A 23,914-nucleotide genomic window follows, 5' to 3' on the forward strand; every position below is an offset into this window, starting at 1 on the left:
AAGTTTTCAGAGATCTTTATTGATGCCCACCCTTTTCTCTTTGGGTCATCTGTTGAAATCCTATCCAGTCTTTTAATCCCTACTTAAATGTCACTTCCTAGTCTTCCCTAATCATCCCTGCTGGTTAAGAGGAGCTGTGAGCAATTTAAAAAATAAATTACAAAAACATTACCCATTTGTATTATTGTATCTATATTTGTAGAAACCTCTGTTGATCTCTCCTGTTGGTAAAAGCTATTATGAGAAAAAAAAATTAGAGCCAAAACTTACTGTATTCCCTAATAATAATTCCTATTCAGCAGCATATTGTAGTGAAAACAACACTGGACTTGATGTCAGAAGACCTGGATAACAGCTTTGGGCAAATCACTTATACTCCAAGAGCCTCAGTTTACTCTTTTGTAAAATAGGGATGATAATACTTGTACTCAGAGCACCTGCACAAACACTCCAAAGCATGCTGACAGCAAGTGGAACTGTGGGAAGGCAACTGCAGTTGGTATGGATTGGGGGGAGGGGGTGGGGCAGGCAGATACTAGCCTCTGGTTCCAGGCAGAAATCTTGGGACACAACGAAGCTGCTGGGGAGGTCACCCACATGCCTTCCCCCAACCTTATCTCTCTTATTCCACTAGAAGGCAAACCACTGGATAACGTCCTATTTTAACTACTTATTCTTGATTATTAGGCGTTAAAAGTCAGTTGTCTCTTCACCTATCATCCAAGAAGCCTGATGACCTGGGGACTGGGGTGGGGGTGGGAATGGTGACCCTGAGAACAAAGAGAGGGATGCTTTAGGGGAATTGTTTGAAAGGGGGGTTGAAACCCTATTTTAGGATTGGATTATGTAAAGCTATATTAAAGTCTACCTCCATTTTGCAGAGCAAGAAACAGGCCTCTGAGAGGGGAGTCCCATAGTCACAGAGAAAGGCAATTTTACTCTTGAAAATCATTCAGTGACCCTATTAGGATCCACTAATAGGAAAATCATAAACCTCAAAGGAGAAAAGAGAAACTTTACTAGGCTGGCCAGGAAATCTGGATCTCTTGAGCTGCCTGGATGGGACAGACTGAAGATGAATGTGAAATGTCTGCAGAGTAGTTCTACAAAGTTAAGTTACCTCCTAGGAGGGCACAGTAGGTATGATGGGTTATGGATTTGTGTTTTAAATACTTGACAATGTGTTAACATCATCAGTCTTTTGTATTTTAAGCAACTCTTTTGTGGTGGAGGAAACAAACTGCCATCCTAAATCTGATATTTTTTGTACATTAAAGACTTTACTAGGTGGGACCCTGTTAAGGAGATTATAGACATGAGCCAGAGTGCTACTCTAAAGTGCAAAGCTGAAGAAAAGCCCAATCCTCTTCTTTGGGATCTTTCTGCTTCTAGGATGAATTTAGGTTCCCTATGAGTTCTGAGTAGGAGCTCTCCTTCTGGGCTACTGGTAACATCACAAATGTCAGACATTGTTATTATATTCAAAACCCTAGACACAGAAGAATGTTTTTCCTATGTCTATGGTTTAGAATATAATACATATATCATATATATTTTAAATGTCTGTCTATGTACCTATTTATGTATCTATGTACCTATGTATACTTTCTATCTATCTATCTATGTATCTATCTGCTATCTATGTATCTATGATTTTGTGCATCTATCTGTCTGTCTATATATCTGTGTATCTATCTGTCTATGTATATGTATGTATGTATGTTTGTATCTATCCATATGAAGTCTTTAACTGATCCAAATAGTCATGCCTTTGTTTATAAACAGGGAATGAAATATCTATTAATAAAACCACATTATTCAAGTTAAGGGTCTTTCCTTCTTCAGACATCACAAGCATTTGCACCTCTAATGAACTTATCATGAATTACTGTGCATCAGAGCATTCTGGATAGGTATCTTATCCCTCTAATAGATTGTGAATTTCCATAAGGGCAGGGACCTTTGTAGCAGAACTGAATAAATGATTTTTCTTAATCAAAACATTGTAGGTGGTGAGAGGAAGAGGAAATCAGCTCTGGATGGCTCAGGGAAAGTCAGCTATCCCACAGAGACAGGTCAAGGAATGAGACGATTTAGAGCTGGAAGGAATCTTTGGATGTATCAGAACAAGGAACTGGAAGGTAACTTAGATATTTTACATGTGAGGACACTGAGGTCAGGGAAGGGAAATGACCTCTGGAATGTCACCCAAGTGGCAGAGGCAGGATTTTTCTTTCTTTTCTCCTCCTGTGGCTCTAACCCTCCCTTCATGAAACTCAGAGCAAGATGGAGGATTATTGCAAGGGCTTGCGGCCCTGGCTCCCCCCCCCCCGCCCCGGTCCCTGTTTGGTTCAGAGGAATCACCTTCCCTGATACAGTTGTGCCCAAAGTTGGAAAGGCATGTGGGGGGAAGGGATCAGGGAGAGAGCCAGGAAACAACATGAGACATTCATGCTCTCATCTCTCTCTGCCCCACCCTCTACCTCTGCTGAGACAGCTTTCCACCCAACTCTCCCAGCCTCCCAACCTACTGACAAGCTCCCACCCTTAAAGCCACCAGGCCCAGGTCAATTCAATTCAGCTCAATGCAGTGCATTCATTAAGTGCCTACTATGTGTGAGGCCTTGGGTTCAGTTCTAGGAATACACAAATGAAAAATGACATTGTCCCTGCTCTGATGTTAATGTTAAAGTGTTATACAAATGTCAGATGAATCTGTGATCTCATCAGCGTCCGTAGAGTCACTCTGTTGGGGCAGATGGTAACCTTCATTTTGTGCGCCTTTCATCCCTGTGGCCCTTGAAGTATCCCAAAGAAAGCCCACTCAACATATGAGGAACCTCCCTTAGCTCTCTTCACTGTGTCCATCAGCTGTCCCTTACCCTAGCTACTTGACCAGCCTACCTCCATGGTTAGTCAAACATCTCTTTAGTGATCTCCTCCACCTCACTGTGCCTGTGCAATTAATTCTTCCTTGGTCATATATGCTCTGGCCTTCTCACATTCCCCTCTCCCCTGCAACAGCTCTCCATTGCCTTCTGCGCTACCCACAGATTTAATTCTTCAGAGACTATTATTCCATGACTCCAAGTCATAGTGCATCACTAGAAAAATATTGGTGTTTCAAAGGTGGGCTGTCTTTGTTTCAGATCTTCAGGCTTAGGATCATTAAAAGATAGCTGCATTGTCACCCAAGTGCGATCCAACCTGGTCTCCTCCTGTTCAGTTCTGGCCCTGGATTTTTCACCCCAGTGTCTGTCCGTCTAAATCAGCGTTAGAGTTTAGAAAGACAAGAGGCATTCTTTGTCCACTTGGTTGGCTCCCTGAGGATGGTTAGGCTGCACTCTTGAAAAAGCATTACGGACTTTATTGAGTAGGCTCTTCAGTGTCTTTGGGACTGATGGAACTAGCACAATGTCACCCACAAACACCCACTTCACAGGGTTGTTGTGAGGATCTAAGGGATGTAAAGTGCCATACAAACTTTAAAGTGTTACACAGATACAATTACTATTGTTATTGTGATCATTATTATTATACCTCACTTGATATTAAGAATTAGAGGTTCATTAAAGCTATCTTTCAAGTAACCTTGTATGATTTTAAGATACACATGAGAGAAGCAAAGAGTCTTTATGGTGGTATTTTGTTCTAATGAACAATTTTTTTTTTGGTAGTAAAAAAGCAATAAACACCGTAGCAGTTTGTATTCTGCAAGCATCTTCATCAGTTCTGTGTCAGCACACACATGGTCTGCTTGTGGAAACCCCTCTGTCCTCTCTCATGCCTTTATTCTCAGATTATTCTCAGGACAATTTTCTGGAGATGGAAAGCAGGTACCGGGGCCAGTAGTATTTTCTCAGTTGCTTTTCAAGGAACAAAAAGGTCTGCAATTTTTCTAATCTTTCCCTTTTTTAAATATCTTGAGAATTGAGACCTCAACAATCTCAAGAATGTGTAGCCTCTAATACAAATCTCTTGTATGTATGCCAGGTCTATTATTATAAAGATGACAATGATAGTTAGGGGACAAAGAGATGAGGAGCCAGGGTAAGGAAGGGTCAGAGAAGGCAGAGTCAGACAGGTCTGAGGAGCTTTAGGACAGAGCAGCATCATGAAAAGCAATGGAAGAGTATCCAGGAAAAAAACATGGGGTGTGTGTGTGTGTGTGTGTGTGTGTGTCTGTGTCTGTGTGTACATATGTGTGTGTCCACAGCATGAGATGGCACAGAAAATTAAGGAAGACGAGGACTGATAAAGGGCCGCTGAATTTGGCAATCAGGGTGACTAGAGAAGGTTGTTTCAGGAGACAGACAGGGATAGAAGTGGGACTATAGGGGGCTGAGCAGTGAATGAGTGGGTGGGGAAGTGAGGGTGATAAGTATAGAACTTTGGCAGGAAACAGGAGGCTACAAGCTGATAGTAAGAAAGGGAGCAGGTTCAAGACAGAGGTCTTCCATCTGCCTTTTCATGTCTCGTCAGAGTGCCTATGGCCATTGTTGAAAATCACATTCATATTTATAAACAAAATACCACTCAACCTGCAAAAATCTTATAGAAAGAATACTGGACTGGATGTGTGGAGAACCTCTCTCCAGCGTGTCTCTGCTGCTAACTATGTGTATGTCTTTAGCTGAATCACATTTTCTAGTTGGGCCTCCGTTTCCTTATATTTCAAATGCAAGTCCTACTACGTGCCAGATACTGTGCTCAGCACTGTTCAAGGGCTGCTTGACCAGGAGTCAGACCAGTTGGTTTCCAGTCTCAGCTCAGTTACTTGGGAAAATCACGTGATCTATCTGAGCCCCACTTTCCTCTGTAAAAATAATAATAATAATAATTGCACTACCCATCAGATATAAATATCTCCTTTTGTTAATAATATTAAAGTGCTGAATCATATGATCAGTATGACGCGCACCACCCTTTCTTTGGCATTCTATATCCTAATACCCCTCCCAAATCTGACCGGCTAGAATTCTGCAGAGGTCACTGCTACTTATCAATGTGGAAAGGATATGTCCTCTTTAATTAGTTTGGAAGGTTTTCATTTTCAGAAAGAATAAAGAAGGGGAAGGAGAACAGATGGGATGTTTGAAGAATGTCAGAGAATAAAGATACACTGAACACCAGATAAGATGTGTGGGCCCTTCTGATCTCAAGAGCAGCCAGAATGTCTGCTGTCCAGAGCTAGAGTGGCTTCATTTGTGCAGAAGGAAGTGTGATCGGTTTTTTCCCTTGCACATATGTGTGTGTGTATATATATATGTATGTATATATATATATGTACGTATGTATATACATATGTATGTATGTATATATGTATATATATGTATGTATATATATACGTATGTATATATATGTATGTACGTATGTATATATATGTATGTATGTATGTATATATATGTATGTATATATATATATGTACGTATGTATGTATGTATGTATGTATTGCAGGGCAGAGTTTTCAGGGCCTCACCATTTGCTAGATCTGCAAGAATTCTATCCACAGTCATCTGCCAGGATGCTCAGCATGGGGCAGGATGAAAACATTAGCATTCAAGCATGGGTAGCAATTAGAGCTGCTCTGTCGTCAGCTGCCCATTTCAGCAAGTCTGAAAAGAGCAGGAGGCTCTTATATGTGTCTCCGTGGATTACCAGACCCGGGCTGGACAGTGCCTTCGTCCTCCCTTGCCAATTTGACAAGGAATATTAAATACCTACTGTATGCAAGTCCCTGAGCTTGGCAGTAGGGGCACAAAGATGAAAACCAAGCAGTCCCTCCATTCCACCGCTCCACCAAGTCGACCCTTTTGACCCGTTCTAGCCTGGGGTGTTCACCCAAGTGGAAACAAACGTCTTCAGGTTGATTCTGCTGATGTTCATTGAGAGAGGTCTGGATTACTGATTTGGAAGGACTGTCTGGTGTAGCAAAGGGATGCACTGGACTTGGAGTCAAGAGATCTGTGTTCCACTCCCAACTCCAGCACTCGCTGCGTGACCTTGGAGAGGTCACTCACTTAATCTCTCTGAGATTCCATTTTCTCATCCATAAAATAGAAATAATATTCCATGCATTGTAATTATTGTGTGGCCTTTGTAAAGAAAGCATTTTGTGGATCAAAAATCCCAGGATCACACTTACTACCTATGTGACCTTAGGCAAATCACTGAACTCCCATAGGCTTCAGTTTCCTTATCTGTAAAACAAGGGGGTTGGACTCAAGGACCTCTAAGGTCCCTTCCATTCTAAATGTATGATCCATTGATGAGCACCTAAGGCCATGAGCCCTTGAAATAGCAGTACTCCCTCCCCTTCCCATACTGGTGGTCCTGCTTCTAAGCCCAGCTCCCAGAGTCATCATTCAGGGAAGCAATCCTTGTGGAGATGAGACCTCCTCTGCAGGTGGTGAAGCCCCCACCTCCTTGGCAGCTAGAACTACCGAGGACCCAGAGGGAAAAAAAAAAACAACACATGTCACTAAATTCCATCGTCAAATGGTTCAGCGTCAGAAAGGGACATGGCTTTATTAGTGGAAATGGCGTTAAGATGCTCTTCCACCTGCTTTGTCACTCTCCATTGAGGACCACTGGACCTTTGCTTCTGATTTTATAGGCGTCTCCTCTACCAGAATGAGAGCTCCATGAGGGCAGGCACCATCTTGCTTTTCTGTCTGTAACCTCACTGCTTGGTACAGTACTTTGCACAGAGCAGGAACTTCATGCAAGCTTTTTCATTCAAGCTATGGTCCTCAAGTACCTGATGATCCCAATGCCCCACTAACATGATCTATAACCCCAGGGCAAAACTTTTGGACTCTCTGAGCCTCAGTGTCCTCCTCTGTCAAATAATGCCTGTGCTACTGATCACATTGAGCTGTTGTCCTCTGGAAAAATAAATAGCTGGGGCTAAGAAATAGCTTAAATGGTGACAAGCACAGGCTAGAATTCTGGCACCCACAAGATAGAAAACACCCTTCATCAGAAGCTGGGAGTTCTGGCTTTGATGCAAGTCAGCACCAACAGAAACATCATCTCAGCCTGAGCCCCTCCCTCGGTGGCTCTGTTGTCCAGGCAGGAAATAAAGCCCTAACGGGCAGGTGGGATGAAATGCCAAAGATACCATGGGGCAGGTGGCAGGGAGGATGAAAGGTAGGGAAAAAAGAGGTAGAAGACGGGACCATGACGATGGGAAGTCAACAATGAAGAGAGTTTGATGTGTAGGAATTGAGTACTGATTCTCAGAGAATCACAGAAGTTGGAAGGGACCTCAGAGGTAAGCCCTATCTGAGCCTGGCTTTATTGTACAGCATCCCTGGCAAGTGGTCACTGAGGCTACACGTGAAGACCAGTGGTGAGGGAGATCCACAGATTCCTGACACGGCCCATTCTCTTCTGCCTCAAGCCTGTCCCCACTCTCCTCCATCTCCCTTTCAGCCACCAAAATGATTTTCCTAACGCACGAGTCTGACCATATCATATTCTGCCTGCTCCCACCCTCATCCTCAGTAAACTCCAGCAACTGCCTATCACCTCCAGGACCAAATATAACAATTCTGCTTGGCGTTCCAAGTCCTCCCTAACCTAGACCCTCCCCACAACCTTTCTGCTCTTCCTACACTTTCCCATCACTCTGAGGCAAACAGTTCAAATGACTTGCTCAAGGCCACACAGCTACTAAATTGTTGCTCAATTGCTGTCATTTCAGTCATGTCTGACTCTCTGTCACCTCATGTGGGGTTTTCTTTGCAAAGATACTAGGGCGATTTGCCATGTCTTTCTCCTGCTCATTTTACAGATGAGGAAACTAAACAGGGCTAAGTGATTTGCCCAGGGTCATAGAGCTAATAAGTGTCTGAGTACAGATTTGAACTTGGGTTTTCCTGAGTCCAGGTCCAGCACTCTCCAAGAAAAATGAAATTGCTATGGGTAAGGCAGCTAGTGAGTGCTGGAGCCAGGATTCAGACACATGTCTCTTGACTCACGTTCAATACTTTTCCCACAACATCAAAAGTGAATTTAAAAAGAGAGTGCATAAGAATCCAAGAAAGACAAATGGGAGAGGAAACTTAGATCTGTGGAGGGAAAACTGGGTTGAGGAGCAGAAGAACCTCCCCTCCCGGCTCCAGCCCCTCAGGATGCATGTGTGTGTGTGTGTGTGTGTGTGTGTGTGTGTGTGTGTGTGTGTGTGGCCAATAAGTTCAGTATTGCACAATCTTGCATCTTGTAGCAATATATAGGCTGCCACTGATGAGACTGATAGCTCATTGACATGATTGTAGCAATGACTCCATTGAGACAACCTTGCATTAACTCTTATTTGGGAACTTGGAAGGGTCACAATTGAGGGTGGAGAAGCATTTACTTTATAAGTGCTTTTAAAGTACTATCTTCGTATGACTCAGTAACTACTCCCTCAACCAAGGCAGACCGTTGCCTTCTACCTCTGTCACTTAATAATCAGTGCTTCATAAATACTTGCTGACTGACTGACTGTCTTTGTTGATGGGATGTTTTGCCATGGCCAAAAAAGTTACCAAAGCAGTGGCTAACCCTCCTTTGAAGAGTCTCTCCACACTTAGGCAGGCTGGTCCTACCTAAAAGGTAAAAGATTCCATCACTAGGTCTGTATCCCCAAGCTTTTCTTGCTTGGAAGGACCTGTCAGAACTGAAATGGTTTTCAAGACCCCTGGGTACCTCCTCGACATAATAAGACACTGCAGAAGGACTTGAGTAGAGGCCAGATGGGTGTAATAATCAATAAATGCAGGAGAACCCCCAGGGCTTATTATTACACACAGGTGGCTGTTCCATTAACCCCCCCCCAAAAAAGAAGGCTGCTAAGACTGATCCACAAATGTGGGGGACTAGTCATGCTCTCCACCAAGGTTTCAGTGATTCTGAAAGGTAAACCACGTCCCAGATAGGGAGGATTGTTTTAGCTCAATAGCTGAGACAGGAGAATGAAATTAAAAGAAGAGAGAGATAGTTACAGAGTGAGAAGAGCACCAACACATTCATATGGCAATGTGGGCTGCAACAAATCCTCTGCCTTCTGCCAAACCTCAGTTTCCTCATATATAAAATGAGGAGTTTGGACTAGAGCAGGAGTTCTTAACCTTTTTGTGTGTATTTCAGATACCTTGGGCAGTCTAGGGAAACCTATGGAATCCTTCTCAGAATAAGGTTTGGGTTTTTTTTCCTAAACTCAAAATTGAAGAAAACACTAAATTTCAGTTACAGCAACGGCTCTTAAGCTGGGTTCCACAGAATCCCAAGATGTCCATGGATTGATCTGAATGGGCTGTGAATTTCTAAAAAATATTTTGATGACTCTATTTCAGTATAATTGGTCTCTTTATAATTCCATGTATTCTGTTCTATGCATTTGAAAATATGATTCTGAGAAGGGGTTGTAGGTTTCACCAGACTGCCAGAGGGGACACCCACACCCACCCACACACCCACACCCACCCACACACCTACACACACACACCTACACACACACACTACACACACACACACACACACACACACACACACACACACACACACCCAGGGGCTGGAGCTGGGAGGGAGGTAATTTTTATCCCGCCCAAGTTCAAGGCCCTCCTGAAATCTCCCCATGGACCCCTGGCACTAGATGGCCTCTAAAGTCCCTCCCAGTTCCAACATTCTGGGTTCTGGGTTCTAAAGTCCCTCCCAGCTTTAAGTCTTATAACCCACATGACTTATGACTATAATCTGGGTATACAACACTTATTAGCAGAACAACAAAGCCTCTGCTGGTGATTTCTTAGCAAATCAATACTTCATCCTGACTAACACCCTCTGTTTCAGGGCTTTATTAATTCATTAAATTAAACATAAAATGAGAAGTTCTTTCCAGGGATGTGAATAGTTTCATGGCATTAGGCATTTATAGGATTATAGTCCATAAGCCATAGAAGAGTCTGATCAAGGGAATAAAATGTTAACATGCTGCAGTGAATTCTTTTTTTAACCGTGTTAGTGAAGCTTTCGTATTTATAGCAGCAGATGATCATATTTCAGTGGTAATAAATTACAGGGGGTCTAATTACTTCATCACCAGCAATAGCTTTTCATGGATGCTGACAGACCTTAAAATGTGATGTACCCTCTAATTCCACTCTCCATTTCACCTTCAGCTAGGTGAAATTTCAAACAGATCATGGGGAGTGAGCAGGATTTTAAGGAGTTCCATAAACCAGTTCTGAGTACTTGAGTTGGCAACATGGTATGGAAAGGGCACTGGATTGGGAGTCAAGGCCAGCTGGATTTGAAGCCCAGCTGCACTATTATTACCAATATAATCTTGACCAAATCTCTGAACCACTATGGACTTTGGCTTCCTCATCTATAAAATGAGGGGGTTTAAGGAGATGATCTCTGGGGTCCCTTCCAGATCTAAATTTCATGGTTTATGATACAAGTGTTCACCAGGCCTCCTGGCTCAGCAGCACTAAATGAGAAGGGGCTCTAATAGGGGGAGAAAGTAACTTGTTACCAGTTCTCATTCTGACATTTTACCGTTTCTAGGTATTATACTCCCACTGCCAGGATCCATTCCATACAGGAAAGGAAATCTCTTCCTATCAACTGGTTCCATCTCAGATGCTCATGCTCTAAAAAAAAAAAACCTTCACCTAACTCTATCATTCCTTAATTTGTCATGCTTTTTCCCCCCTTTTTATAACAAAAATCTCTTAAAAAAAAAAAAAGAGGTCTACACTCATTGCTTTCACTTCCTAATCACTTCTAAATCTTGCTTCCAAGACACCACTTGCCCAAATCTGCTCTTTACATAGTGACCAAAACTGCTAAAACCCAATGACCTTTTCTGAGTCCTCATCATACTGGTCTCTGCAACTTTTGGCCCTGGTAGGGCCAGAGCTAGAGATCAACTGGTCCTTTCTACCCCTTTAACAGATGAGGAAAATGTGGCCCAGACGAATGGTCCACTGGCTTGTCCAGAGTCACACTACTAGTTGTGGTCAGATCCAGGATTCAAACCCAGGTCCTCTGATTCCACACAGAGTGTTATTTTTGTTGTGCCATTAGGCCTTGGTGTACCTGGAGGGGAGAAGGGAGCACCCAGCTAGAGTGGGTCAGAGAAAGACTTCACATCCTGCCCGTATCCCTGGCCTCCTACTGTATTTCTATCTCCAGTAATAAAATGTCGGTCATTTTATTACTAAGGGACTTTGCAATGCCCTCTCTTTGTTAATAAAGGTATTACTTTAGTGACAGAAGTCTTCAGGGAGAAGGGACCACAAGAGAACATCTAGTACAATTCTGTATCTGAACAGGAGTCTCCTCTATGACATTTCTGAGAAGCGGTCATACAGCCTCTACTAGGAGACCTTCAGGGGCAAGAAGAGGACTCACCTGCTACATGACCCCGGATAAGTCATGCTGTTTTTGTTTCCTCATCTGTCAAAAGGGGATAATAATACTTGCTTTACCTACCTCTCAGGAAGATTGTGAGGAAATACCTTAAAGTGCTATAGAAAGAAATGCAAGCTATTTTTATTATCTCTAGAGACAACTCCAGTTGTTTCAGCTGCGATAACTAGAAAAAACAGACAAACAAAAACACCCAACCCCTTCTTATGGAAGGGAATTAACTTTTCAAGATTGCCGTTTTATAAATAAATTATCACAGACTCTTAGAATCTTAGAGTTGGAAGGAAGCTCTGAGACCACCTCCCCCTGCTTTTACCTGAACTGGAATAACCTTGTAAATATCCTAAACAAGCAGCCGTTCGGCCTGTGCTGCTGGAAGACCTTCTCTACCGCGGACTTCGTGATCTCCTGCAGCCAACCATCCCATCTGGGATTGCTCTAATTTTTAGGAAATTCTTTTTTCTATCTCTCCCTAGGGAACTCATACATAGGAAACAGACCTTCCTGAGAGTAACAAGTCCCCTCCCATAGGCTATCTCTGTCCACGGGACTTCTCGGCTTCTTACCTGCTTTGGTCTTTGCCGCTGACTTCTGGGAAGTCGTGGGCTTGCCTGTGTCCATTTTGGTTTTTTCCAGCTGCTGTTCCAAAACGACACATCTGTGCCGCTCCTCCTGCAGCTTCTTGTCGGTCTCCAGAAGTTTGCTGTTCCCTTCATCGACCCTGACGCACAAACAGAAGTGACCTCACTTTACTTTCTCAGCCCTCCCCTGGAGAATGTTCTCTTTCAGCTATGGCTACAGCTTCTCTTGAGGCATTCTATTCCCCGGGGGGCTTCGTCCCCAGGGCACCTCATTTGCTGGTTAATCACTCTCGAGTCCTGAAAGAATGCTCATCAGGATCCTCAAGTGTGGAGCCAGAAGGGACTTTGGAGACCACTGGGTCAGCTGCCTCATTTTATAGAGGAGGAGCCCGGGGCTCACAGAGGGCCAGTCACAGACTTGGCCAAGGTCACACAGCTAGAGACTAGTCTTGTTTCTTAGTGTCAAGCACAGGGTTCTAGGCACAGCAGGTATTTGGACACAAACTTTTGGTGACGCAGCTACAAAAGGTAACAATTTTTAAAGAACTTCTTTGAGCAGTATCTCTTATGTCCCTACCTTTTTTCTCTAGTCCCACTGCCTACACCAAGATAGTTCAAGTCCTTATTACACCCATCCTGGATGTTTGCAAAAATTTCCCAATCTCTGTTTAACCTGAGATAGATTGCTTTTCCTTACCATCTCTCCTCCAGTACCAGAGTGGTACAGCTCCTACCTGCATTAGCAGTGCCCATCATGTGTCTAGAGGTTCAGAAAGGATGATGACATTGAAGACTATAGTACCCAGAAACAGTAAAATATAGGACGACAACAAGTAACCTTTCACTCTCCCCAGTTATCACAGTCTACCACAATTCCCTCTGGGTGCAGCTGCTAAGGCTATTCAGATTACTCACAATTGCTTCCCAAAACATCTGGGGAAAAGGGGGGAAGGAGGGATGAACTCCCCCTAGCAGCATTGCTCTAATCAGATTGTCGCTTCTCTACTCAAAAACCCTCCATTGCTTACTAAATAAAATCTAATCTCCTTATCTTGGCATTCCAGGCTCTTCACAATCTAGTTAAACCCTGCTTTTACAGCCCTCTTTCACATTATTCGCCATTACATCCTCTGTCACTTATGTTTCCAAGTATAGGTCCTACATGCCCTCTCTCAAAGTTCAATAAATCTAACAACAAGACAAACAAGAAAGAAATTATAGACATGAAGAAAATTTTGGGAAATTTCAATTTGGTAGCTCTATGGAGACTTCTGAATGGGTACATGTTGGAGAATATACGTATTTCTCAGATAAAAAGCTGATCACATGCAAAGGCATAAAGAACTCACGAACAAATGCAGAAAGACAAAAACTTAAGCATATTCTTTACTGATGATAATGTGATAAAATGTGAACAAAGGAAATGTGAACAAAAGATGAATACTTAACAATATCCTAAAAATAACATTCTAAATAATAAGTGGGTCAAAGACTAAATCAAAGAAACAAAATTTTTTAAAATTTATTCAGTTTAAACCACAAAACAAATAATCCCAAAATAGATACAAAAGGGTTTTTCTTTAAAAAGTAAAAGTAAGAAAGCTAACTTAAACAAAATGAACTAATATTTAAAGAAAAAGAATTGAACTACTAAAACAAAAAGCTGGTTCTTTTTCAAAAATGAACAAAATTTATTTTGTTAATTAGCTAATTTCATAAAAGAGAGAAGTCAAATAAACAAAGCAAAAAATTAAAAAACAGAATTCATAACAACTGGGGGAAATAAAGAAAATCATCAGAAATTATGATACCAAATTATATGGCAACAAAACTGAAAACTTGAATGGTAATGGATGAACATCTACAAAAATGTAAAATACCATAATCAGCAAAATGTGAAGAGGATAACTTAAAAGCCAACTATCTAAAAGTAAAACTGAACAATCCATAAATGAATTCCTGTGGGAGAAAAAAATCATTAGGACCAGATAGATTTAAAAATGTATTCTGTGAAACAACCAAATAACAACAATAAAATATCCTTATGCTATATAAACTTGTTTTCAAAAACAGAAAAAAAAAGATAATCTGACAAACCCTTTCTATGAGATAAAACTAGTCCTGATTCTCAAATAAGGAAGGGATAAAACTGAGAAAGAGAGCTATAAATCAACATTGCTACAATTTATTGCACCCATATAAATGAATACCACTTTGTATGGCAACAAAACTCAAATGAAAATTTTGGACATCATTGGTACTAATTTATGAGACGAACACTCATCCTTTCTTTTAAAGAAAGATAAACTAGGGGCAGCTACATGGTGTAGTGGATGGAACACTGGCCCTGGAGTCAGAAGGACCTGAGTTCATGTCCGGACTCAGACACTTGACATTTGCCATGTGACCCTGGGCAAATCACTTAACTCCATTCCCTAGCCAAAAAGCAAAAAAAAGAAAAAAGAAGAAGAAGAAGAAAGAAAGAAATATAAACTAATTCTATCCCCCTCCAGAGAGAAAACTCAGAGCAGACTAAAGTATATTTTTTACTTTTATTTTTTTTGTTTTTTTGGGGGCAGTGGGGAGGGCAACATGGCTAATATAAAAATATGTTTTACATGACTTCACATGTTATTTACTTTCTCAAGGGATTGGGGGAGGGGCTGGAGCAAGTAAGAGAATTTGGAACTCAAACTTCTTTTAAAAGAATGTAAAATAAGTAAATAAAATCAGTAAAAAAAAAATTTAAAAATAAAGGTAAACTACAATTAAAATCACATGTGCTATCAGTTGTCTTAGTCCAGCTGTTCTGCAATCCTTTCCCAGTGTCAGTGGGTAAAAGAAGATCCATGTTAGGTACCAGAAAATCTAGAGAATAGATATTTTGGTTTTAGAAAAACCAAAGCAAATATATAACACAACTGAGGTGGATTTTTTACATGGAGGTTGAGGCAGGGTCATAACACCTAGAGAGCTTCTGCCATCATGGTGGTCTAGCCAGCACTTTTTTCGTGAGTGAGCTTTTGTATCTCCCTCTCATCTCGTTCTCTAGGATTCAGACTCTAGGGCTGTTAGCGCTGTGTTTTGGGACATCAAGGATCCTATGTCATGGATCTGTTCATCTTGTTTTTCTGTGGGTAGTAGGAATTAGCCAGGGATGTAGCCAGGCCTAATCAGGTCACAACAGGAATCAGCCTGGAATATCTGGTCCTGGGCCCCAGTGACTCAGTGTGTACCTGTGGGGCATCAGTTTGAGGCTTTCCTTCTCATTACAAACTGAGAGTAGTATTAAGGAAGGGAAGTTGTTCTTGATACCCAGGCTGCTTGTCTACGACTGTCTTATTTTCAGATGTTACCTGCATGCTGAAGACCACCACACTCATCATTTGTCCTCTCTAGTCCAGGAGATCTTAACCTGGAGTCTGTGATTGCTTTGCACTTGTATGGGGAAAAAAAAAATTCTAGCTTTATTTCAATATAATTGGTTTCTTTTGTAAACCTATGTATTTTACTTTATTCATTCAAAAATATGGCTCTATTGTACCTGCATACATGTGTCACTGTGTAACTGTGTAACCCCAACATTGTGTGATGACCAACTATGATGGACTTAGCGCTTCTCAGCAGTACCATCATCCAAGACAATTCCAAAAGCCTCATGATGGGAAACTCTATCCACATCCAGAGAAAGACCTGATGGAGTCTGAATGCAGATCAAAGCATACTATTTTCAATTTTTGTGCATGTGTTTTTTCCCTTTTGTTCTGTTTTTTTCTTTCATAACCTGACTAATACAGAAATATGTTTTACATGATTGCACATATACAATCTATACCAAATTGCTTACCATCTTAGGGAAGCAGGAGGGGAGGGGAAGGGAGAAAATTTGGAACTCAAAATCCTACAAAAAATGAATATTAAAAATTGTCTTTACATGTAATTGGGAAAAATACAATATTATTTTTTAAAAAGTGGTTCTGAAAAGGGTTCTATAGGCCTCACCAGACACTGCCAAAGGGATCTATGACATAAAAGTTAAGAACCCCTGTTTTAGTCCTGTGTTTATGAATTATCTATGGGGTATTTATACATCATGCAGACATCTGAAAGTATCCTACACCCTGCCCTTTCTCACATCTGTGTCTTTGCTCACTGTTCTCTATGTCTAGAAATCCATCTCTCCCTTTTTCAGCTATCCTTACCCATGATTTAAAGATTAAGCTCAGGACACCCTCAGCTCACCTCTTCATGGAGGTGGGAGCTAGGTGTTACACATTTTACATGTTTTTGGACTTTTTCAATGTCTTGATCAGTTGTACTGATTATTTTTTCCTCTTTAAAAAATACTATTTGTTGTATGGGATGACTCTCTGGCAGGGGGAGGCATGGGAGGGGTACTGTGAATAACTATGATGATGTAAGACACTTAAGATATCAATAAAAACTTAATTAAATTAAAACAACAACTAACCTCCATGTCTCTCCTCCAGGAAGCCTTCACTGATGCCCGTGCTGGTGTGGTTTTCCTTCTAGCACCTCACATAGCACCTTTTTTACTTCCTTTATGTATATTATAGTTGTTTGTGGGTGTATCTTTTCCTTGCCACTAAATTCTAAGTTTGATAAAGACAATGAGTATGTAAAAATCTAGAATTTGTGTCATCTTCTAGCACCTGGCATAGGAATCGGCACAATGCTAATAAATTTTTTTTAATAAATGATTAGTATGGAGGGATCACAATCTGCACAGATGGAAAGAACACCCCATATGGATGAAACTGACCCTGTTTAGGAGTGTTGAGAATGAAGTTAATCAAACTTTCCAAGCCTCTCTACCAATTAACTCTCCATTTTTGTCAGTCTCATTTCTCATGATGTCTCTACATGGAACTTTAGCTCCAGAAAAATGAATCTACTTGCCATGTATTGCCTTGTCCCAACACACACCCCATCTCTGTTCACTCTATTCCTCATCCAGAATGCCTTATGCCCCCCTCCTCTTATCCACGTCTTCTACTTCCTCCCAAACTCACCTCCTTCAGGAAGCTTTTCCTGATTGATTCTACCTGATTTTGATCATTCCCTGGCTCTGCATTTCCCCCCACCACAACCATCACCAAAAGTATTTATTGGCAAATTGTCCAGAGGAAGATAACCAGGATGGTGAGGAGATTGCTTGAAAGGCTATCACTTATACTGACATTACACCTATACTGATTAGCCTCAGAAGGTTGGACTAGGAATAAATAATAGGAGGAAGTTATTGAAGATTTGGGCTCATTAAGAGGAAAAAAATATAACTAAGAATTAGAGCTACCCAAATGGGGAATGGGACATCTGTGGGATGAGTTCACCATCACTGGAAGTATCTGAATAGAGTTGGATGACCACTGGCTAGAGATGCTGCAGAAAACATTCCTGCTTTGGATAGGGAGTGGGATGCATGTCTCTGAGATCCTTTACAGCTCCCAGGAGCTTGGATTCTATGAAGCAGTCTGTGATTTGAATTTTACAAAAGCATCTCTAGTGTTTTTCTGTATATGTCCTCTCTCCTCAACCATATCTCAAGCTTCTTGAGAGCAAGGGCAGACCCCTACTTCCCTTCGATTCCCCAGAGTACCCAGAGTAGGGGTCTGCATTGAGGAGGGGCTCAATCAGCATTCTGAACTGACGATAAACACAAAACTGGCCAAGAGAGAGGAAGAACACAAAAACATCCCCCAGAGAGCCCCAGTGGACTTAAGTCACTTTGGACAGAAGTAGCTCATGAAGAAGCTGGCTTCTTTACAAAGAGGCATGCCAAGGACCCAGCCCCTTTCTGTCCCGTCCCTCCAGGGGGAATGTATGTCACTCTCAACATAGTATATCAGAAAGAGCACTGGATTGGGAGTTGAGTCTTGAGTTCAAGTCCTGGTCAATTGTGTGACCACAGACAAGTCCCTCTACAGCTATGAGCCTTAGTTTCTTCATCTGTACCTTTGCACTATTTACTACCCTAGAGTTTGGGTGAGGAAAGTGCTTTGTAAATGTCAAAGCACCAAAGAAACGGCAGCTGTGATTAGTGTTGGAGTCATTGAGGGAATGTGAGGAAAGGACATGGCAGCCTCCAACTTCCAAGACAGATGGCAATAGCACTCATACAGGCGAGGAAGGTCACGTGTGTCTTCCAAGAAAGCAAAGATTATTGTTGGGGACCTGTTTGCCCTGTCTGCCTCAGGGAGTCAAAGAAGGAGCCCGGTCTGGTCAGGTCACAACAGGAATCTGCCTGTGACGATATCTGGCCCTGGGCTCTGCCGACTCAGCACATGCCAGGAGCCACTAGCCCCCGTGCCAGTGAAAATGATCTTCTCAATGTGTGCTAGAGGCCGACGACATTTCGGCATATATTCTTATTTGCGTTTTATGATTCACAAATCATTTTCCTTATACCAACTCTGGGAGGTGGAGAGTGCAAAGGTAATGTATCCACATTTTACAGATGAAGAAAGTGAGGCTTATAAAAGGGAACCATCTGCTTATGGTCACCCAGACAGGGAGGGTCTGAGGCAGAGCCTCTCCACTGTACCACGCTGCCTTAAAAGCAATGCCAACAGTACGCAAGTTCCAGCAGCTCCTGTGAAAATCAGAGGCACAGAGTGGTGACAGGCATCCATCCCCTGAGGACGAGCCTGGTGAAACGCAGGGAGGCTCCTCATCATTCATTCGTTCATTCAATAAACATTTCATTAAGTGCTTGCTATGTGCCAGGCACTTTGCTTAAGCTCACCGGAGGACTGGCCATGAAACAATGACATTTTATGACAAATACGGCAGATGATGAAACAGCAATGCAGGGCTGTGGTCTGTGTCAGTGGAGGGAGAAGCCACACTGGAAAAGTTAGGCATCTTCTGAAATATCGAAAAAGGCGTACCGATGATGACCACAAATGACATATGACTCACGATGAAATCCATTTCAAAGGAAATCACATGAGGAAAAGTCTAACAGGACTAAACTGACGCGGTCTTCTGCTTCCTTAAGCAAACGGTGCCCAAGCTTGCAGGGACAGCCGGGTCTTTCCCATCCTCACATCTTCCCGTTCTCCTGGGATCTGTGGCTAGAGGAGTTGAGTCCAACCGGACCTTCTAGCCTGCCATGAAGGCAGCGTAATGTAAAGGGCAGAGCCCTGGATTTGGGGAAGGAAACTTGGGTCTGAGTCCCAACTCGGCTACTTACCAACAGTGTCATCAAGGCAGAACCTTTTAACCTCCCTATGCCTCAATTTTCTTATCTGTAAAATAGAGATGATAATACTTGCACTACTTTGCTCACAGAATTGCTGGAGGAAAGTACTTTGAACATCTAGAAGTGCAAAGAAAGGCTAGTTTGTTACCATTCCACCTGGCATAATGGAATGAAGATTAGATCTAGGGTATTTAATTAGTTCAATTAAGGGGGGGGGGAGGAGAAAATTAAATGAAAAGAGAGTCAGGAATCCTGTGCAGATAGTGGAATGGGAGGTAACCTAGGGTACTTCTTCCTGTTCACCACCCCAAATAAACAAAAATATGCCCCCAAACTGAGCAAATACAGCACTGACAAGAAGAAAAAGGAACGAAGTTACCATATAACTTAGCATTCTTACTCTGAGAAAATAACGGACAACCAAGTCACCAGCCCGTTGCTGCTGACTTGCTCACCCCCAGGACTGCCTCTTCCTCTCCTCCACCACACATAGCCTGTGGCTGCTACTGCTAGATTAGCCCCAAGTGCCTGGTGGTGTCTGTGGTTTTAGGGACCAATTTTTGGAGTTAATCCTATGGCAGTATCCTAAGGATTACTCTGCTCCCTCAGCATGACTCAAACCTTCCCTGAGGTTGAAAAAGATGGAAAGGGGAAGCTGGAGAGATGTGTGGATCTTGAGAGGCGAAGACTGTGGATGAGGGAAGAGTCCAGGAATGCTACTGGTCATAACTTTTATTGAAGTTCAGGAGTAAGTAACCTTTCAGTAGAAGAAATGAGAGAAAGATGGAGAAGGGACCCAACTGCAAAAGGCATCTCAGAGTGTCACCTCAGCAATTTTCTTGGCAATTTCTCTCCATCCCCTTCTCAGCCTAGGACATACCTCAAATAAGAGGTAGAAGCCCAGAAAAGACTGGGAAAGATGGAGAATACCTCTTAAATGGCCTCTTAAACCTCACCAAAGCAACATCCCATTGGATTGTCCTCTCTCCTGGAGGACCGTACATCTTGTCCAAACCTGGTGATCTACAAGGAGAGATACAAGCATCAGGGATGTAGGAAGGGCCTGGGTCTACAGAAAGAAAAGGATTAGAAGAAGCAAGTTTACCACAGGAGCACCACAGAAAAATCAGTAGTGTCCCTGATGGACAGATAAAAGCTGACTGCGGAAAAGAGATGGATAAATGTTCAAAGGAAAAAAGCTATCTCAATTAACAAGAACTTCACAACAATGGGAAATGAGTTAAAAATCTCCTGTGGGAGATGAAGCTATTAGGACAAATACTACAAAGCCCCCCGTAACAACAGCAGAGCCAAGAATACCACTACTTGGCCTAGGCCCCAAAGAGATCAAAGATAAGGGAAAGGGATCCATATGTACAAAAATATCTATAGGAAGTCTTTTTGTAGTGGCAAAGAACTTGAAATTAAAGTACAGTCCCTGTCAATTTTTGGGGAAAATACACACATACACACACACACACACACACATATATCACATGTCTAAATATATAATGGTATATGAATATAATGGAATACTATTTGATGAAATGGTAAAAGAGAAAGAAGAGAAATATGGGAAGACTTGTATGGACTGATGTGAGTGAATGAGTAAAGTGAGTAGAATCAGAAGGATAATTTATACAAGAACATTGTAAAGACAATGTTGAAGATAACTTTGAAAGACTTATGGGTTCTGATCAATTTAATGAGCAATCATAATTCCAAAGGACCAATGATGAAGCCTGCTACCAACGTCCTAACACAGAAGTTATAGATTCTGGGTACAAAAAAGAGACAAATATTTTTAAGCTTTGACAACATAGATATTTTGCTTAACTATGCATATTTGTTATAAAGGTTTTGTTTTTCTTTTTTTTCTTCTAAATGAAGGAAGAAGGTGGGAGGGAGAGAAAATAGATTTTTGTTCATTGAAAAAAAAATGTTTTTAAACGACAACAGAACAGCTCCAAAAAACTTCCAGAATGGTTCAGAGAGCAGAGAACTAAATGGAAAAAAAATTTAAATGGACAGAAATTAGAATTCATTAGGAAGAAATCAATAAGACTAATATAATGGGGGTCTGGTACACGTTGAGACCACCTGAGATGGTGTCTCTCCACGTGAAGGTTGCTAAGATGATTCTTCTGGAAGAATCATGATGACATGTCAGGAAAGTATCTTGGAGAGATAAAGCGTGAATGAACATTCTGTGAGTGGCATCAACTAATACCATAGAATGAAAAGTCATTCAAAAGGACCTGTCAGCTTCAGCCTCCTGATTTTTGTCTCAACACTCTTGGGAGAGCTTGGTAAAAGGAGGGAAGGAAGCCTTAAAACCCTGTGTATATGAAAGGTCTAGAGGGCTCCTTGGCACACTGTCATTTCAGAGTTAAGATGCAGCCATGGTAATATCTATGCCTCGAGAGATGATTATGAGTAGAGCTTCCCTCAGTAGCTTGTAGTTCCAGAGTCAAGGCTTCACAGCAAGCCCAGCATCAATGCTCTGAGAACAAGGAGTGACATTTGGAAGTAACCTTTGGAACTCCAGCCCGGTAACAAGCAGCTATGTCATATCAATGTAAACTTAGTGAAACTGATGCTAACCTAAATTTTGAGCCAACTCCCCCAGAGATTAAGGTGGTGTAGGGAAGAGCATATACCAAAAGGTGCTGAAGGGGGGAGGAAATGTATGTTTGTTCTTGTTAAATCTTTGAAGTAAAAATTCATTTGTAAAAACTACTCAGTGTTAAGTGGTTAAATGGAACAGAATAATTTCCATTGCCCATCTCTGCCTCTGTTAAGCATTTCCTACATTGATGGGAACAGATTCAATAGTATCCTAGAAATCGAAACAAGTTTAAAAGGGGGTGGGGGCAAGAATTAAATGAAAACAACTTCTCTTGGAAAGGGCCATTACAAATGAGTATCATAGAAATAGAAGAATGGATGAAATGGGAGGTAAAGACAGGACTAAGTTTAAGGAAGGGTAAAATCAGAGAGACAGACAGACAAATACAGAGAAATACGGAGAAAGATAAGGAAGAGAAACAGACAGAAAGACATTTGAGGGAGGAGACTGGGATCAGACTAGTTTAAGGAAAAAGAGACTAACTTAAAAGGAGAAAAATATATGCACACATATTTACAATAAATCAAAACTCCTCAGCTAAAGAACAAAGTAGGAATTCTGAAAATTAAAGAAGAGATTAATAAAACAGAAAGCAAAAAGACCAAGTTGGTCTTTGGGGGGAAAAACTAATAAAACAGACTTAGTTAACCTGATTTTTAAAAAGGGAAGAAAATCAAATTGTTCCTATCAAAAATGAAAAAGGAGAACTCACAACTAAAGAGGAAATAAAGAAAAAAGGCAGGCAACCCAACTCTCATATAGCTACTCTAGCACAAACCTAAAAATCACACTAGAATATATGGTGATAAAAAACCCACTTAAACTACAGTAAATGACTTTTTCTACCCCACAACTGCACGTCAAATCAACCAGAAGTCCACAGGTAATATGAGAGGGCCCCAGAAAAGTCAGTGCCAATACAGGCAAACAAGATGGCAGCTCCCAGTATGACCAGAGACAGTCACGCAAGGCTCTCTATCCTGAGGCAGCAAGAGAAGAGGACTTCCTGTGAAAGCCCCAAGGTGATGAGAAACCAACAGCAGGAGACTTTGGAAGCAACCAGCCATGCAAGTAATCAATCCAAGTTAGAACTCAGACTAGAACACCCCAGGCCCAAGGGCTTTGGGGTCAATGGCACATTGCCCTAACATGCCGCAGACAGCCCTGAAGATCTATTGTGCTGAAGGTGAATCTGACCCTGAGAAGTTGAAGTCAGTACAGGAATCCAGCCTGAGAGCAAACAGAGTCAGCCACCCAACCCCAAAAGTCAGCGGGAGGCAGTGTCTGGCCTTGTCACAATGCCCCAATTCAAGAACTAAGGCTGGAGAAATGAAAAAACACAGGACTCTAAGACCACTATAAAAATTTTTAATACAGTCACAAGATATCCAAAATCCAACCTAGAATGACAGAGCAATTCCATAACGGTTGCAAGCAGAGACTCAAAGGAAGAAAAAAAATTGATTTTCTACTAACTACATGAATGCCCAGAAGAAATGAGATAAAAATGAAATAAATTTTATGTGGAAAATAGGAAGGAGAATAAACACTTAGGACAGAAGGAGGTTAACCTTACCCAAGTGATGGCCTCTTTGAAAACTAGAATAAGACAAAACAGAAAACCAAGGACTCCATGAGACAGCAAGAAATATTAGTATACAAAAAAAAAGAGTGAAAAAATAGAAACAAATATAAAGTATCTGCTGCCAATAGCAAATGACTTGGAAAACAGGCCAAGCAGAGATCATTTAACAATCATCAGACTACCTGAAAATGGGGATGAAAAAAATTCTGGCCACTCTATTTCCAGAAATCATAAATGAAAACTGCCCAGATCTATTAGAACTAGAGAGTGGCGGGGAGAAGGGGGAATGGAGCCAAGATGGCAGATTAGAGGCAACAACCCAGCTAAACCCTCCCAACATTCCCCTCCAAACAGCTTTAAAATAACACCTCAAATTAAATTCTGGAATGGCAGAGCCAAGAAAATGTCAGGGTGAGACATTTTTCCAGCCTGAGAAAACTTAGAAGGTCAGCAGGAGAGATTTATGA

The 23,914-nt window shown here is 41.7% G+C and overlaps 1 protein-coding gene across 1 annotated transcript in view; it reads right to left on the minus strand.

Annotated features, from left to right (window-relative positions):
- CCDC13 (coiled-coil domain containing 13) overlaps positions 1–23,914 on the minus strand; it is a 123,379-nt gene that overhangs the window by 7,114 nt on the left and 92,351 nt on the right. The window contains exon 14 of the mRNA XM_020999130.2: positions 11,994–12,148. Coding sequence (XP_020854789.1) covers positions 11,994–12,148 — 155 coding nt within the window. The remainder of the gene's footprint in view (positions 1–11,993; positions 12,149–23,914) is intronic.

This window comes from Phascolarctos cinereus, unplaced genomic scaffold, assembly GCF_003287225.1.
Source record: "Phascolarctos cinereus isolate Bilbo 61053 unplaced genomic scaffold, phaCin_HiC Scaffold_4;HRSCAF=312, whole genome shotgun sequence".
Taxonomy (NCBI): domain Eukaryota; kingdom Metazoa; phylum Chordata; class Mammalia; order Diprotodontia; family Phascolarctidae; genus Phascolarctos; species Phascolarctos cinereus.